This window comes from Pyxicephalus adspersus, chromosome 1 (assembly GCF_032062135.1).
Source record: "Pyxicephalus adspersus chromosome 1, UCB_Pads_2.0, whole genome shotgun sequence".
NCBI lineage: Eukaryota > Metazoa > Chordata > Amphibia > Anura > Pyxicephalidae > Pyxicephalus > Pyxicephalus adspersus.
In genome coordinates, this window is record NC_092858.1 from 32441448 (window position 1) to 32459936 (window position 18489).

Below are 18489 nucleotides of genomic sequence, written 5' to 3' on the forward strand. Positions count from 1 at the left end.
TATAGAGCTCCATCTGGTGGCCAATTATAATTGCTGCAGTAACAACACCAAATACACAAACAATAGGGGCTTTTTTTTTTTTTTTTTTAAAAAAAGCTCTTCAGGGCTGAAGAGGATACAGTTTTATCAGTAAAGCTGGGTGATCCAGCACACCTGTGTAGGGGACTGCCTTTTTCTAAACTTTGTAACTGAGTTGTAACTTTGTAAATTGCAAATAAAGTTGTTTCTGCCCCTGATAGTGGCCTTAGAAACCCCACCAGGATATAAGGAAATGCAGGAAGTACAGGGACAGAGATTAGAACATGTGCTCAGCCAGGGTAGGTGTCTGCATCCCTTTCAGAACACACTGACTGCTGTGTCTAGCGCAGTATTATATTATTACCCCCTGTATTATTGGGGTATATGTGATATCTGTTATCAGAGATTATTCCCTTCTGTACTAATGGGGTATATGTGATACCTGTTATCAGAGATTAATACCCTCTGTAATAATAGGGTATATGTGATGTCTGTTATCAGAGATTATTACCCTCTGTAATAATGGGGTATATGTTATATCTGTTATCAGAGATTATTCCCTTCTGTACTAATGGGGTATATGTGATACCTGTTATCAGAAATTATTTCCCCCTGTATTAATAGGGTATATGTGATGTCTGTTATCAGAGATTATTACCCTCTGTAATAATGGGGTATATGTTATATCTGTTATCGGAGATTATTCCCTTCTGTACTAATGGGGTATATATGATATCTGTTATCAGAGAATATTTCCCTCTGTATTAATGGGGTATATGTGATGTCTGTTATCAGAGATCACTTTGGGAAATCCCTACTGTCAGTGTATCAGCTATATACACAAATATATATTGGCTCTGCCCTTTCGGTTATCTTTGCTGATCTGCACTCTCTGTCTAGTTACATCTAGCATAGGTTAGGCATCCGATGGCCCATAGGTAGCAGAGGTCCAGTTGGCAGATTAGTGTGATTGCTAGGGTCTATGTGGTAGTGCATATAGATTGTTCCTGAACTCCAGAGACTTTGCCTGCATCCCTGCAATCCAGGATCACAGCATACACAGCCCAATTGTCGGTTGGAGGATCTCCTTGCTGCTGTTTTCAGGATCATCCCATCAGGACATCTTTGCTACAATCAACTCCAGAGGCCTCTGCAACTCATCCTGACACTGATTATTACTGGAGGTATTTGTGGTTATAGACTGTATATATAGCCGGGTATAACTGTGCACAATTCTCCTCAGGACTCTGCTGTGTGCTTGATATGTGTATTCATTGCTGTTTATGGGTTGTATATATTGGTATTACTGTTTTGAGATATAAAGCTTACAAATACTCCAACCTGTGTGTTCATTTAGCTTCAATGGTTAATGTTGCATGCTGGGTGTAGTGGTTCCTCGGGTGCTGTTTTATATTACTGTTATTAATTCTGGCTAATGTCCCAGGAAGGGAGCCCCTCTGCTAACAGAGACCCTGTCCTGGGTGGAGGCACTGCCAACTTTATTAGTATCCTCACTCTTCCATATAGCGAAGGCCCAGAATCCTCTCTGTTATCTACAGGTTAGTGTCATAGTCTGGATTCTGAGGGTCATTTACATGACCCCCCATAACAGGGCTACACCTGGAATGGCTTTCCTGGAAGCCATTTGCTAGCAGGTGTATTGAATCCTGGACCAGATCCATTCCAGGTTTGCTGGATCACCCAGCTTCACGGATGAAAGCAAATCCTACCTGTCCTTGGAGAGCTTTATTAAATACGGGCAATGTCCCATGTTGGTTCTGTCACCTAACAGACACAGACTTGTATCTGCATAAAACATTACACTGGCATACTCACAACCTAACTGAATGACACGTTACATTAGGTTGAATGTACCTAATGAGGACAATAAAACTACCAGGAGGTTATATTTTTTTTCTTACTCTTTCTAAAACCATAAAAGGTTTAGCTATACATACTATTTTTTGCAGAGCTATAACCAGGTTATAGATATTCAGCGTTTGGCATATACTTAACAAGCACTTAATAATCTTTATAACAAGCCCTCTAGCTCCAGATATGTACTGTCAAGCAATCCTTTATCAAAGTTTAAAAATAGTTATATATATATATATATATATATATATATATATATATATATATATGTAAATACATAAATAGGCGTATATATGTAGCACCCTACAAGTAATTCTGCTGTACATATGCTGAGCATTGTAGCCCCACAATAGGAACTTGTTGTTCAGGAACCAAAGTTACTGCACACTGGTCAGAGGAGGAAGTTGAGGGGGGCACAGCAGGAAAGAAGGGTCTGGTGTGAGGAAAATGAAAGCAGTCCTGGTGTGGGGAGGGCTCTTCTAGGTCTGATAGGATTGCAGCATCCCAGCTGACTGGAAATATTGATTTCCCTTTTTTTTCCTGTCAGTATCTGTGACTTAAGGATTGCCTACAAGCCTGGTGGGAAAGTGATTTGCCAGTGGCTTTAAAGGCAGTCACAGTTTAAATTACTATTTGCTGTGATTGCTAGAATACACCACTGGAAGGAAGATGGTGTTTAAAACCAGCCAGTCCTGGTAATACTGGTGCCGATTCATTATAACTCCATTTACATACTGCGAGTCACAGCATTGCTTATAGTGACACTTCTTTGGACTGGGAAGCTGCTGAGTCTGTCTAATTCATGTGTCAGAACTTCTGCTTTGATTCTGTCAGCTAATTGCAGGACATCTTCAGGAAGTGGATCTTTGCTTTAGGGCAGATTCAGACCTGCCGCGGGATGGATCCTGCATGGCGTCTGGCAGCTTGCAAGCTTCTCAGTCACTTGCCCCACTCTGCTGGTTCTTAAAAACCAGCACCTGCACGTTTGAAAGCTGGCGGCAATACTGGTACCACTCACTGCCACCCCATTTTATACACGATAGGGTTACTGTGGGTCGAAGCTACATGTGGCGTAGCATGAGGAAGTGGTAACTGGACCTCATTTTCATGGTAGTGTAAACAAAGCCCTAAGCTCAGGACCCCCTTAATGCTGCAGTGTAATAAAGTCATTTATAAAGAGGATCTGTCATCTGCTTGGCCAGAGCGCAGGAACTCTCCAATTCATGTTTCTCCTGAAACACTTAGGGGGTCCGCTCATACTTATCCAACATGATGTTAATGCATGTAATGTTTTTTGTGTGTCAAGGTATTAGACTGTTTCTTGTAGTATGCATTTTATTTCAATTATTTTTATTGGGTGTTCAACAACAATAACAGCAACAAAAGCAAGATAAAAAATACAACATACCAGGATGTAAAAACTGATGAAAGAAGGATGACTAATGGAGGTGGGGGAAATGGGATGCAACATGCATGTTAGAATGCAGCGGGAGTCCCTGTTTGGGTACCAAGTCCACTTAGCTGATATAGAATAGGTTTTTTGGGGTTTCGCATGATGGTGTGCACTTACAAAAGAGGTATGCATTTTCCTTATAAGTACGGGCCTGCATCAGTTGGAGGGATGAACAGTGGAGGCTTTGTCTTAGTTTAATGAAGGCCTATTAACACAATTGCGATGTGCTAACACAAATTAGGTGTGTCCGTGAATAATGGCACCCAAAAGCATCCAGCATTCCAGCTCCTTTACTTTGCAAAGCAGCCCAACCTGAACTGTACTGCTGAAAATGGTGCATGTATGATTTGCATGCACACTGTTCTTTGTGGTTTGTTAGGAAGCCCATTCAGATGAATGGTCTCCCCTAATCCATACACAATAATGAACCTTCTTTAAAAACACAACAGTGAACACGATTGGTGTGAATGGGCCCTTCAGAGGTTTGCAAAACGTGAGATTTGAGGTAGCAAGGCCACAGATTTCACTCAGATATTTAACTATAACTTTATATGTGTAAAAGCAGTACATTGTCTTTCATGAACATTTATTTTACAGTATAATATAATAGTATGAGTATATTATAATTTTTTTTAAATTAAATATAATTATTTTTAATTTATTATTTTGACATGAGTTTGTGTTTTAAACCTTAATATACTCATACTATTATACTATAAAATAAATTTTCATGAAAAACAATGTACTGCTTTTAGAGATATAAATCCAGACAGAAATGAACCACCCAGGAGATTAAGAGACAGAGGAAGACAGGTAGGCAAGTTTGAAAAGATGGGTTTTGAGTGCGCTTTTAACCTCCTTTCTGTCTGGATTTATATACGTGGTACATTGTTTTTCATGATAATTTATTTTACATTGTAGGCCTGTAATTCTTAGGCATAACTCACCGGACTCAAAACACAAAATTGTCAAAATAATAAATTAAATTTAATAATAAACTTTAACTAAAAAACACAAAAAAAGCAGACCATTTATCTCATAAACTAATAAACATCCTGGGTGTGGTATATTTTAAAACAAGGTACAGCACAACGTCCAACGTCACAATTCGGACAGTAGAACTGAGTTTCCCGCTAAGAGCAACACACCACGCACATTCTTGTTGGCGCTTCTTTTCTTGCGCTTGGTGGTACATGCTCCATAAAGTGACGACCAGTCAGGCGTTCTGGATTTGCCACTGTAGTAGCACTCCATCCAACTACATCTGTACCCATTTGTGGTGTTTGGTGTTTCAAACATATCTCACAAACCTTCCAAATGAAATCGGGGTAAGGTACAGATCTGTCATTTTTTTGTTTTAAGCGAAGGTAGGCATTCCACAAACATTGTTTCACAAGATCTCTAAGGATCTTTTTATAATACAGTGCTCAACCCAGAAATTTTTTTGAGCCGGGTGGGAAGGAATTGCAGGCGGATGGCGGCCCCGGTATTGTGGCCCAACTCATCAGTAACCACCCAAAAACAGCCGGGTGGTTACTGGAAAATGCTGGGTGGTGCACCCTGCTAAAAGGGGCCGGGGAGAACACTGTAATACTTCCTTTGTTGCTTTCTAACGGACAGATAGAAAATCATCGCCTGGTCGGCTCTGTCAACTCCTCCCATGGTGCTATTATAATCCAAGACAACTTGTGGTTTCAGGATCTCTTTCCCACCTCTTGTTCTTGTCATAGCAGTGGTGGTGTAATCCACAGTGCTCAAAAGGCAGACATCCTTCTTGTCATGCCATCGCAGGGCCATCATTTTACCTTTCTGCCAGGCAACTATTTCCCCAACCTTGAGCTGCTGTTTGGCGAACATGAATGGCATTTCACGCCGGTTAGCCCTAATTAATGTTAAAAGTTTGTAATCAATAAAACGGCCAAACAAAGGTCATTTTCACTATACCTGGAATTTGTCTTTATTATAGAAGGTATGAGTTTCGAGTGGTAATGGGAAGAGGTTATGTAAGAAAAGACTCTTGCATGCCACAGTCAAGTGTATATTAGAAAGTTCCAAATATACTCTGTTGGTGATTCGCACAGCATATTGGATTTCACACCGAACCGTGCTCTCTTGATGTATTGCACCCAGCTGAGCATCCCCTTGTAGGCCATTAGACACATGGATGTATTGCACCCAGCTGAGCCTCCCCTTGTAGGCCATTAGACTTTCGTCTATATTTATTTCCCTTTGTTGCACATAGCTGCTTATGAAGTTATCCAGGATCATCTGATAGACCTCCTAAATTTTTTTGAGCTCAGGTGCAGGATGAGTGGTCTCATCAAAAGTGTCATTATTACAAAAATGGAAGTACTTCATGATCAAGCCAAATCTATATTCTGACATGATTGTGCCAAAAAAGGATGTAACAATCAGCCTATTCGTGGAACAATACCACTTGTGCAGGGGTTTCCCCACCACTCCCTAGAGAATAACTAGTCCCAGATAAAGCCACATCTCCTGTTCGGTGACAGGTTTCCACTTCCTGCTTCCGGAAAACCTGGTGTGTGTAGCAGCTAATTGTTGCTAGGCGTACCTGTTGGTTTCCTTAACTATTTTCTGAATGACTTTGTCATTTAAAAATATCTCCAGGTACGCCAAGGTGTTGTGTTCCATCTCTACCTTCAGGCCAGGCCAACCAGTAAATGGGAATCTTGGGGGCACTGGCTTAGCCTGACCAATGTCAATCGAGCACCAAGTGCGAAAATCTCTACCCTCAGTGACAGAATCTTTGCTTTCACTTTTGGTGTCCGATGACAGGTCTCCAGGCAAATCACTGCTTCTTGACTCCTACAGCAGTTCCAAGTCGTTCTCGCTGTGTCTGCAAGTTGTTCAAAAGCAGCTTGACTTGGGAGACTCCTTTTGGAAGCCATGACAGAGGTCAGGGCTGGCAGCAGGCAGAGGTGTTGTCAGAATCCAGGCAGAGGTCAGGGCAGGCAGCAGGTAGAGACGTGGTCAGAATCCAGGCAGAGGTCAGGGCAGGCAGCAGGTAGAGATGTGGTCAGAATCCAGGCAGAGGTCAGGGCAGGCAGCAGGCAGAGATGTGGTCAGAATCAAGGCAAAGGTCAGGGCAGGCTGCAGCAGAGATGTGATCAAAGGTCCGGCAGGCGGCAGGCAGAGACGTGGTCAGAATCCAGGCAGATGTCAGGCAGGCTGCAGGCAGAGACATGGTCAGAGGTCAGGCAGACGCACCAACGTCACTTGGAACTGCCAGGAGACTCATCAGATGCAGAGGACGCCGGCCAGAGGATGCAAGAGGATGGGCAGGATGAAAATAAACAAAGGAGAATGCCAGCGGACCAGGTAACGTTGTATTTGTCATTGATTTAGCTACCCCGAGTGTGGCTTGGGGTTACTGCTTTCAACAGTTTTTTTTACACTGAACCACATTCTGGGTTTACCGCTGGGGAGGGTAAATGAGCAGAAAGTAGGAGCAAACGGAATAGGACGAAGAAGACCATTCCAAAGAATTGGGGCAGCACTAGAAAAGTCTTGGAGCCGTGCGTGTGCTGAGGTTATGAGGGAGGAAGACATTAGTAGGTCAATAAATGTGAATAGAGCAGCTAGAGAGTATTTTTCTGTCAGGTCAGAAAGGTAGTTGGGACTGTGGAGGGATTTGAAGGCAAAGCACAGGAGCTTGAATTTGATTCTAAGGTGAAATGGAAGCCAATGAAGAGAACTACAAAGAGATGCAGCAGAAGAGGAGAGGTGGGAAGGATGGATAAGTCTGGCTGCATCATTCATAATAAATTGTAGAGGAGAGAGTCAGGTTAGTGGAATACCAGAGAGGAGGATGTTACAGTAGTCCAGATGAGAGATGATAAGAGCGTGTACAAGGAGTTTGGTGGGGTCTGGGGACAGGTAGGGGCGAATTTTGGAGATTTTGCACAGGTGAAAGTGACAGGACCTGGAAATGTTCTAAATATGGGGGGAAAAGGAGAAGGCAGGATCGAAGGTTACGCCAAGACGTGCCTGAGGGGATGGACGAATAACAGTGGTGTTAACAGTTAGAAATATGTCATGGAATGTGTGTGTGTGAGGGGGGATGATGATGAGTTCTGTTTTATCCAGGTTGAGTTTCAGGAATCGGTCAGACATCCATGATGATATGGCTGACAGGCAGCATGAGACCTTATCCAGGACTGAGGGAGACAGGTCAGGGATGGACAGATAGATTTGAGTGTCATCAGCATACAGATGGTACTGTAAGCCAAAGGAGGATATGAGACTACCGAGAGAAGAGGTGTACAGAGAAAAGAGAACCAGTCCCAGGACTGACCTTTGGGGAACACCAACAGGGAGGAGAGTAGGAAATATTATTGAAAGAAACTTGAAAGGAGCGGTCAGGTAGGAAGCAAACCAAGACAGAGCAGTGTCACTGATACCAATGGAGCGCATGATTTGGGTTGGAAGGGGGTGATCAACATGTCAAAAGCAGAGAGGAAAGATCAAAGAGAAGGAGGAGGAGGACAAGACAAGGCGCTCAAGAAGTTTGGAAACATATGAGGGAAGGGAGATAGGGCGGTAGCTAGAAGGTAGGGAGGGGTCTAGTGAGGGTTTTTCAGGATAGGGAGATACCAGTAGATAGGGAGAGGATGAATATTATTAGAAAGAGAGAGGTTGAATATTACTATATCAAGAAATAGGAAGTGTCCACTGGATTCAAAGTGATCTGAGTCCTTTGAATATACCCATGTCTACTGATATTTTAGAAAGAAAGACCATAGAATATCTGCCCCTTGTTCAGAATAACCAACTGTCCCTGATTTGGAGGGATTGTCCCTCTTTCATACCCAAGTCCCTCTGTCTCTACTCAGTTGTCCCTCTTTTAATTTGGATATGTACACTTTTTAACTAATAAACAGTGTAACATTTTACACTATACTGTTCATCTAGCCTCTTATGTGCTAATATAAACAGTGTATCTGAATTCACTAGACATTCTGTGGTGGAGAAACTTCCAGCTCCATATGTTTTCAGAGGGAGAGATTGATTCTTTACTAGAGAATATTTGGTCAATGTCAGATTTACTACTTTATATTTAGATCCCTCCATGTTTTATTGTTTTATTCTGGAAATGTAATCTAATGGAAACATAGTTGTGATTAAAAAATGCTTGTCATTTTTGTGTATTAATTTTTTAGGGTATACAAAATAGGGGCATAGCAGGCAGGGCGGCCATTTGGGAAGAGCGGTGGGGGCAAGGACTACTTCAGTATCAGGCCCCAATCACATCAATTTGAGTTTTGTAATGTAGGAACTTCTAAACATGGAGAAGGGTGCCAGGAAGTTTACCTAGTATGGGGCCCAGCAATTTCAGATGGCTTCCCTGATAGCTGGTCTGGTATTTGTCTTTGCACTTTCTTCCTTTCTCTAAGAGCTGAAAGGTATGGAGTAACCATTATTGGCCCAGATGGCAGAGGGCCTGGAGAGTTGCATTCTTTGTGATATATCCAATATGAAGGTTTTTTTCTTATGATTTCTAAGAAAATAAAGGCTTCTATAAGAGCTGCACTCACATCTAAGATTTTTAAGGTGTGTTTCTTCTCATTGTAGCATGATGGTGTTATGACAGAACAACAGTTGCCTCAGGGTGTAGACTCCATCCCTTAGATATACTCAGATTTATTGATAACTTATATTGATAATTTATATTTAAGAATGTCAGGCATAGAAATGTTTGCTTTAATCAACTAATGCTTTATTATAGGAAGTTCAGAAAAGTGCATGGTTATGGATAGCAAATATAATTACAGAGTTTCTTTTTTGAGGCACACGCATGCAGAGAATGCCAAAGTATTATAGACACAAGAAGAGATTAGTGATGGCATTAAAGTTTGTTTAGAGCACAGGTTAGGAAATTCAGGCTCAGTACAGTGCAAATAATGGGAGAACGTCTTGGATATTCAAATGATTGTTTTAGCTTTCTGTCTTCCATCTAGCAGTGATGACCATGTTTCCCCTTGGAAAGGCTGCTGGAACTGAATCCTCCAATGTGGTGGTGCTGGCTACTACCACTGTGTCCTGTAGTGTTGCTGACTACAGCTGAAAACAAACAAGCCAGAGTTATAGTATACTATGTAAAAGTAAGTGGGGAAAATAAATGATGCCTGTTAATTCTGTAGTACTGAAATATACCCTTTAAATCTTTAGTTCACCTTTATTGTTCCCACTATAAAGGCTTATTTGCACAGCCATTGGTACATAGTTTTCACACCTACTGAGAAATTCCTGTAGCTAGGGAAGGAATAGGTGAATCATACACACTAGCAGCTGCTTCCCTTAAGCTACAATAAAATAAATATGGACTGCAGCTATACCATATGTTTAATTCTGCATTTCATGTCACATATTCACTGGTATTTCCAAGGAGTTTCACCAATACCAGAAAAGCACCTGTCACAGGGTTCAGCATGAGCCAATGTGCATACCATCGATCTGCATGTTATTTGCCTGTATGCTGCAAAACAAGTTTTTATGAACTTTGCATACTTTAATAGATATGCCAATTGAAAAAAATATAGTTAATTAACTTAGCTGTGTCCATTTCATTTTACCCAATAGTTGGACTGAAAAACATAGTAACATTTCCAGCTTGAAAAAAAAAATATTAGTAAGTAAAATTTTAAAGAGCTGCAGTGGTAGTAGCTCCAACATTTTGTCCAGTCTTCTGCATTCAAGATCTTTGACCATTTTTATTGACCTGGCTGGAAAGACGTAACTCCTGCACATGCGCAAGTGTCTACTCATTCTGGCACATGGCACATTGAGATTGTACATGTAGCTACTTATGCTAAGCATAATGAATCTTCCAAAAAGGCAGTGAACAGGGAGGTAAGCTTGTTTTTTAACTGCAGATGAGACGTAGCATGTCTGTTCTACAATAAATTGCTGATTGTAGCTTTTTTTTCGGTTATGTTCCACTTTAAGCTAAAGTGCCCAGGTAACTGCAGCAGCCTTGGAGCAACCTTTAGTTTATTTCTCCCAGAAGCCCATTGGAGGTGTATATGACCAAAAATAGCAAATTAAGTTTGATTCAAATTTGGCTATACAAATACATGAAATTCCCAATAAAAACATCAGGATCAACTCTGATAAATAATATTCTTTTACTTACAGATGCTAACAGATCCATGTCCTTCTCCAACCATCCTACAAGGTAAAACAGATAATATAATAACATAAGAACTTAACTGACATCTATTCCTATTAATACTTTTGTATTTACACTAAAGAAGTACAATGAACATATATGAAAGATACGCTAATGCATTGTTATTTGCATCCATTACTTGGCAAAAATGTTGTCATTGTCTCCTTTAGTAGTTTGTGTAAATTAGTATATATGTTGGCAACACAATATTTGTATTCACCAATCCAGGGTAATCAGGGGTAGTTAGCATTTTTTCAAAGTGCTACTTTACAGCAGCAAAAGGAGGAATTTCTTATTTAAACTACACATTTACAATAAATGAATCTCATAATCTGTCCTATTGCTCCTATTTAGCATTACTGTGACAGAACTCATAGATGGCTAGAACAAATGGTTAATAGATGGCTAGAACAAATGGTTAATCAGAGGGGGAAACCAAAATTAGCATTAGGTACAATCACATGTTTAGATCCATAAGATAAGTGCTGTGTGTCAGACAGTACAGGGTATTGGATCTTTTTTTCTCTATACTGTGTAGAAGTAAGTAAACTTTTAAAGAGGTGAGTGTAGTAGCTCCAACATTTTGTCCAGTCTTCTTCTGCATTCAATATTCAATATATATATTCATCATTTAAACATGTATGCTCACCTGCCCTCTTCACCCTCCAGCAGTTTCCTGTAGGTGGCAATCTCAATATCCAGAGCCAGTTTGACATTCATCAGTTCCTGGTATTCTCTCAGTTGGCGAGCCATGTCCTGCTTGGCCTTCTGTAGAGCAGCCTCCAGCTCAGCCAGCTTATGCTTGGCATCCTTAACAGCAGCTTCACCACGTTCTTCGGCTTCAGCTATGGCAGCTTCCAGTTTGCAACGCTGAATGACAAAAACACATATGACATAGTTAATGTCCTTTCATGTGTGTTTTCTCTGAATACCCAATCATGTCCTGGGAAAGTAAACACTATCAGGATGTTTGCTTTCACATGATAGGATGATACAGCTTATCCTTACTTTCTAAACAAAGGGAACTTTTCTTTCACATGATTGGATGATTCAAGTCAGCAGTGTAAAAAATCAGTTTGCAAAGTGAACATACTGTACTGCAATGTGAACTACTTAGCCAGCTTCACTACATGCATAGATATTCTATCTATATCCTGTTCTTCTATTTTCTTTAAAACACACATGTTCTATGTATACCATGTAGCACATTCTACACGAAGAAATGCTTGCATATTCTTTTATCATTTATGCCAAAACTGAAAGGAAATATGAAATCACTGCCATCTAGTGAGTAACTATAATAAAAAATATATGCCTGTATGTATGTACAGTATATTTGTACCTTGATTGGTGTCATGCCAAATTTTAGTGTATACCTCCCTCTGCAGGATCAAGCAGAAAATCACAGGGGGAATGTCATCACTAACTTTTTAAGATGACCAAACTAATATTACTTTTTTTGACTGTTGTGAATATTTTGCTGACTAGAGATGTTAATTTACACTTTATCAATGAATGTGAAAATGGAATTTATAGAATTAATAACATTAAACAGAAAGGATGATTAAATACCATTGTATACCATTGTATTTACCATTGATACGGATCTTAGTAAATAGTAAAAAAAAAGTATGCACCAAATAGAGGTTTAAGAGGGAAAATCAGTTTCACGTGGGTGCGTTTGGGCAGAGCCTCCATGTATATCATAGACCACTGGATTACAGATAACAGAAAGAGGCGCAGAGAAGTACAATACAGCAATGTCTGGATGAAAATGAATGATATGAGCAGACAAGTTTAATTCCCTGTGTGGTACCCAAGGTTTTTTCCATTTTGCTTCAAGCGCACCTTTAAATAGGTTAGGAGAAAAACAACAAACCTAAAAATTTAAATCGTGCCTTTGATTAAGAGTGCAGACGGACATGTATTAATGTGAAAAAGACAATTTTGTCTGAATGGCACATTTTTCACATTTCATAGTGAAGTCTCACAGTGAGTGTCAGTTGAAGCAAATGCATGCATGACAAGGTAAATTAATGTAACTTTCTGAGTAATGTTAAATCATCACAATTTACGAGCTCTCCCATGCCTCACCTAGCATCTAAACTCGTTCCACCTCTTTTCTGTTATTGTAATCATTGTCTCAAATAAACGGGGATATCATGGGGCTTATATCTGGTGTTTCAGCTTATCAGAAAAAGGAGTACCTGTATTAACATGCTAATGCTACATCTGAACACTTTTTAGTAAATCATTTTATTTGTCTGGATTACCTACAAATGTTGTATATTTACGCCTTCATTTAGCTGAGCATGACTCATGTAGAGGAGAGGGAACCCCTGACAGGGAGGAGAGGGAACCTCTGCTGTCCTGACAAATTCCTGCACTCAATGGCATATGTATAGCCACAACAAAGAATGCCACCTATATGCATCCCAGCACCACCTGTCATGCAGGTAAAAATAGCATTTGCTAAAAACAGTTAAATAACTTAATGTTTCTTTATAGCTTGATAACCACTAAAAAATAATGTGAATGTTAGTAGGGCTATCACTAGTCATAATACTTTAGAGGGAGATTAAAAGGGAAAAACTGATGGAGTTAAGGGACACCGTAATGTTTCCTATGGCACCCTAACTCATGCACCTCTCTTAGTATCAAACAGCTCTAGCAAAATTTTAATTCCTCCTAATTATAAGAATTCATTAAAAATGTGATATGGATAACAATATTACATATACAAATGTGATATTGTTATACACACATAACTGTAGGATATCAAACTGCTGACACAGCAGCCATTGTCAGATTTCAGGCAACCTCTCGCCTCCAATCCCCATGGCTTAGAGTCATCCACAAGTGTTGTCCTACTAATGTAGCAGTAGGCCATGTTTGACATACTGTTGAAATGATAAATTAGCCATGATTACCAATGGGCCAATCTAATTTAAAACAAAAGTACGTGTTTAGAAGGCAATGTTACCTGTGCTTTGACACTTTCGATTTCACCCTTCAGTCTCTGGATCAGGCGAGTGAGTTCAGAGATTTCGTGCTTGGTATTGCGCAGATCATCCCCGTGTTTTCCAGCTGTCATACGCAACTCTTCATACTATAGAAGAAAGTTTTAATAAAGCAGACCTAGGGTCACACACTTAAGTCAAGATACCCCCATTTAGTGCCTTTTTATCCATTTACAATTATGACTGGGGAATAGGGATTATAAAAACCAACTAGAGGAGATCAATAAAGAACCAAGAGTTAATTATTTAGGCAGGTGGGGTGTACATGGAACCACACAAATAAGTTGTTTTTGGACATCTTATTCTTAAACCATAGATGGTATTATAGAGCTCCTTTCCCTTTGGAACTTAACTACTAATCTGGAAAGGCTTTTTACAAGATTTTGGATTCTGTATGTGAAAATTTGTGCCCATACAGCCAAAAGAACAACTCACAGTCAGGATCCGAGTCATTCCCGAAGATTTTTAAATAGGGTTAAGCTCAAGGCTTCATATAGACCACCCACATTTCCTTACACCAATTTTTTTAAAATCATGTCATTTTTTGGACCTGGCCTTAGGTACAGAGGCACAGTCATGCTGGATCAAAAGTGTGCGCCAAGCTGTTGCAACAAAGCTGGAAGGCAAATTAAGGTGCACAAAAAAGGGCAAATGACAGCAAAGAGGTTTCTAAAGGGACCTGCTTACATTTTAAAAAAGCATGCAGGGAACCCAATAACTCAGTAAAGAAGATTTTTACTATGGACATTATATGTTAGATGCCATTGTACATTCTACCTTTGGAAGTGTACAGTATGTACTTATTCTAATAATGGTACAACTGAAAGAGGCAGCATCACCATATTTCTTAACTATAAGTATTATTATTATTCATATCACTTGCGTGCAATCTTCATCTGCACTGACCTGAAATAGTTTGGTTAATGTATTACATCAGCATTTGTCATCATGCCTAGGACAGTGTAAAAATTGTTGCGTGTTCAAACTATGGTGGTAGACAATGCTGTGACTCACTACATATTACAACGATACCACCTTGTTTAGTTATACAATGACAGTCTGAAGAGGTTATGGGAAAATGAAACACAGAAACTGCTTTTCATGATGTTTAAAAGGGTTGTTCCTGCAAAACAACTCTGAGGGTAGATTTTCCTTCAGTACTGCTGATAAAAATACACTGATAAAGAGTAGCTTAGACAAAGAATAGAGGGTAATTTTGCAGATCAGTAGCTGACATCTGACTAATGAGTGACAGAAAGTTATGTAAAAGTTCTTCAGTAGAGAGTTCATCTAAACAAGGCAAATCCTATTTTGTTAGAGAACAATAAGTCAACTCAAAGAATAATCGGCCAAGTTGCAAAGTGTATGGTCATGTCTTTGTTTTGTGTTGGACTGCCCTACAAATATACTTATAGATAGCTACCTGTGAATCTTGGAGTCACACTCACCCTTGACTGGTACATGGCTTCAGCCTCAGATCTGCTTCTGTTGGCGATCTCCTCATACTGTGCTTTGACTTCAGCTATGATGCTATCCATGTCCAGGTCTCTGCTGTTGTCCATGGACACAATTACTGAAATATCGGAGATCTGAGCCTGGAGCTGAGCAATTTCCTAAAGGAAAACAAGGGTATTCAAACAGAGTTATGGTAAAGAAGGACTTCACTGGACTCAGTTTCCAAAAAAAAACTGGCTATATAATATAGTCCCAGACTATCAGAAAGACGTGGACCCTGTGTGTTAGGAACATGTTAACTGATGATGGGTTGTTATGCAGCCATACAAATAGTGGGTAATAAGTAAATGTGATGTGTGTGACCACCCTTAATTTTTTTTCACATTCATGGCAAGTGTTGGAGGTGTAAATTGGCCTATTAGTTAGAACAATGTAGCGCACATATAACATCTGTAAGGATGTTGGATAATTATTAGCTGATAACTTTATACATTGTACATTATTGAGCGCTCCTATTTTCATAAAGGTTGGTTAAAGATGTTCCAGGGTAAATCTGCTTGTATTTTGCCTTTCCTGGCTTATAAAATGCCTTGAAGGATGAATGTAATTTTTTAGTAGTGGGCATGTGAGTAGGACATTTTTTTTCATGGAAACCGACCAAGATAATGCCTACATGTGATGCTGAGCCTCCATAATTTGAATAACTGAAATCCATTGAATGAAAGGCCTGGATTATTGAGGTTCTCAAGCCAAGAAATATAGGGAGATCTTACTAACTTGCTGCACATTTTTAATGCACCCCGATAGTAGTTTAGAGTATGCAGTAAGTACAGATAGTCATTTCAGTGTAGGAGAGCAACCTGTATGACTTGACTAGACTAGAGCTTAAACTTATTTAAAATTGAATTTATTGGCTCCTTACATTGAACAGTGACATTTTTGTGTGTTCTGTAAGCACTTCTAAACTATGATCCTGTTTAGTGCATAGTTTGTATAGAAATAAGAGGAACTGTAACTTAAAAAACAAAACAAAAACATATAACTCAGTTCTCCCTAACCCAACCTTTAACCTAACACTATATACTGTATATATTATATAACTTTGTGTTAGACTAGATTTGCCACTTCCTTGTTATTCCTAGCCCAATCAACAAACAGAGAAATATTACTTAAGAAAACCTATAAAGTTAAGTGTAATGCAGCGTCCTGACTCGCTGAGTCTAACTACAATAGAACAAAAATTTACCGCATCAAAGAGTGTGCGAAGGAAGTTGATCTCATCAGTCAGGGAGTCCACTTTAGATTGCAGTTCCGCCTTATTGATGAAAGCAGCATCAACATCCTAAAAGGTAAATAATACTAATGATTAAAGTCCTTTTTGTTCTTTTAGGTAGTGTAATATGTAAACTTTGCCTGTACATACTCTCTTAAGGCCAACAAACTCGTTCTCTGCAGCTGTGCGTCTGTTGATCTCTTCTTCATACCTGTTGAGTTAGAAACAATAAGAATTTTGTAAAACAATGTTTTCATTATTATGTCAAATATACAGTGCAATAAACATGATAGTATGGATTTCCTAGCATTTCCAGACTGGGAACCTAAGGTATGTTTGGATTACAAAACATGTACATTTAAATATATCAGCAGATTGTACTTTAAAGAACAAACATTTGAACTGGGTATGGCTTGGTAATTTATTTAAATCAGGGCTAAGTATGGCAAAGTAACACTTTAGAAACAAACCAAATCTTAGATACTTTTAAAGCATAGCAGCTCATCTTGCCATGTTTTATACTGAGATCCAGATTTCTTCTAACATAGACTGTGGCCTAGGGTGGCATGGCTGCTAGGGAAAGCATATATTACAACTTATCATGAACTGAATGAATCTATACATCTATACATAACCAACCTGCTAGAAAGAAAGAGTTCTAATGCTAAGCTAATCTTTTCCTACATGTTTTCTGCCCCTATTGTAAGGCTAGGAAAATGAGGGCATAATACAGCTAGGGTGAACAAACTATAAACCTAGCCCTTGTAAAGTCCAGTCTTGATTGCTTGCCTGTAATGATTTAAATAAAAGTCAATCCGTTATCATGCACACATTCTTAGATAATGTTATGCTAAATTTATTCCCAAAGTTCTTACTTCTTCTTGAATTCCTCCACTGCATCTTCCATGTTTCTTCTTTCTGCCTCCAGACGAGCTCTCTCGCTTCCTAAATGTTCCAGCTGTTTCCTGAGGTTGCTGATGTAAGCTTCAAACAGGGGCTCAATGTGGCTCTTGGCTGGTTTCTTCTCTTGCAATAGTGACCATTTGGTCTCCAGCATCTTATTTTGTTGCTCTAAGAATCTTACCTGTCATAGAGGGAAATCACTTTTAACTTTTTAACTAAATACACAATCAAGTTGATTCTACATAGAAACAGACCAAATAGAATCAACCAAATAGTGCCAAATAAAGGATTGATATTCATCGTCTAGTACTCCTAACTTTGTTCATGTTTTCTATGTATTTAATAAAAAGAAAAAGTAAAATGTTTTTTGTTTTCATGGTAGAACTATAGGCACATAGAAAATTATGTATGATCATTCCAAAGAAAACTGCTGGTAAGTAATTGTGCCACTTCCCCAGAGACTGCAGCTTAAAAATTAAGTTGGCAATTGGTACCCCTATTCCAACAAGTTTCCTTTAGGTGGTTTATCTCTAACTATTGATTAAAATGTATGGTGGAGAGGAAATGTATTCTGATGTGTCTCATCTCAGCATTAAATTAACCGCGCTCAAAAAAGAGCCAAGAGCTAATTATAAAACTCAATAAAGATATACCCACTTTTTTAATCAGTTTACAGGCCATTCAGTTATGGCAATAAAGGTAATCTACTTTGCATGAAAATTGCGCCATTGCAGTTTACTACATGCAGTACATTATCTTACCTTATCTATGAAAGAGGCAAACTTGTTATTCAGTCCTTTAATTTGGTCCTTTTCATCGATTCTAACTTTCTGGATGGTGGGATCAATTTCCAAATTAAGAGGGGCCAGGAGACTTTGGTTTACTGTAACTGGTGTAATACCAGCAGAACAAAATGATCCACCAAATCCACAGCTTGCTGAGCTTAGTCCATGTCCAATTCCAGCAAAACTGTATCCATGTCCAGCCTTCAGTCCAGATGACAATTTATGTCCACCAGACACAACACTGTAGACACTTTTGCTGCTGTATGAAGGAACCATTTTGTGGCCAACGGAGACTTTCTTAGTATTGATGGAGCCAACACTGTGTTTGCTTACAGCTGGCAAGCAAGCTGAAGAAGAGGTGAAGTTTCTGTGGCTGCCATGTCCGGAGTGGTGAGACATCTTTGAGGATCTGATTGGGATGTGAGCTCTAAGGAAGAGTACAGAACAAGGTATAAGTTGGTCCCTTTGAATGCAGTCCTGAATGTCTTTCATTTTATATACTCACTGCAGATGGG

General features: G+C 39.4%; 1 protein-coding gene across 1 annotated transcript; it reads right to left on the reverse strand.

Moving 5' to 3' along the window:
* Positions 1 to 9064: 9064 nt before the first annotated feature.
* On the reverse strand, positions 9065 to 18373 carry LOC140344788 (keratin, type II cytoskeletal cochleal-like). Its single transcript, XM_072432030.1, has 9 exons — positions 17951 to 18373; positions 17162 to 17370; positions 16437 to 16497; positions 16260 to 16355; positions 15007 to 15171; positions 13522 to 13647; positions 11188 to 11408; positions 10503 to 10537; positions 9065 to 9430 (listed from the first exon to the last, which is right to left on the reverse strand). Exons 1-9 carry the CDS (start codon positions 18371 to 18373, stop codon positions 9324 to 9326), a joined length of 1443 nt encoding a protein of 480 aa, XP_072288131.1. The 3' UTR covers positions 9065 to 9323.
* Between the last annotated feature and the right edge of the window lie 116 nt (positions 18374 to 18489).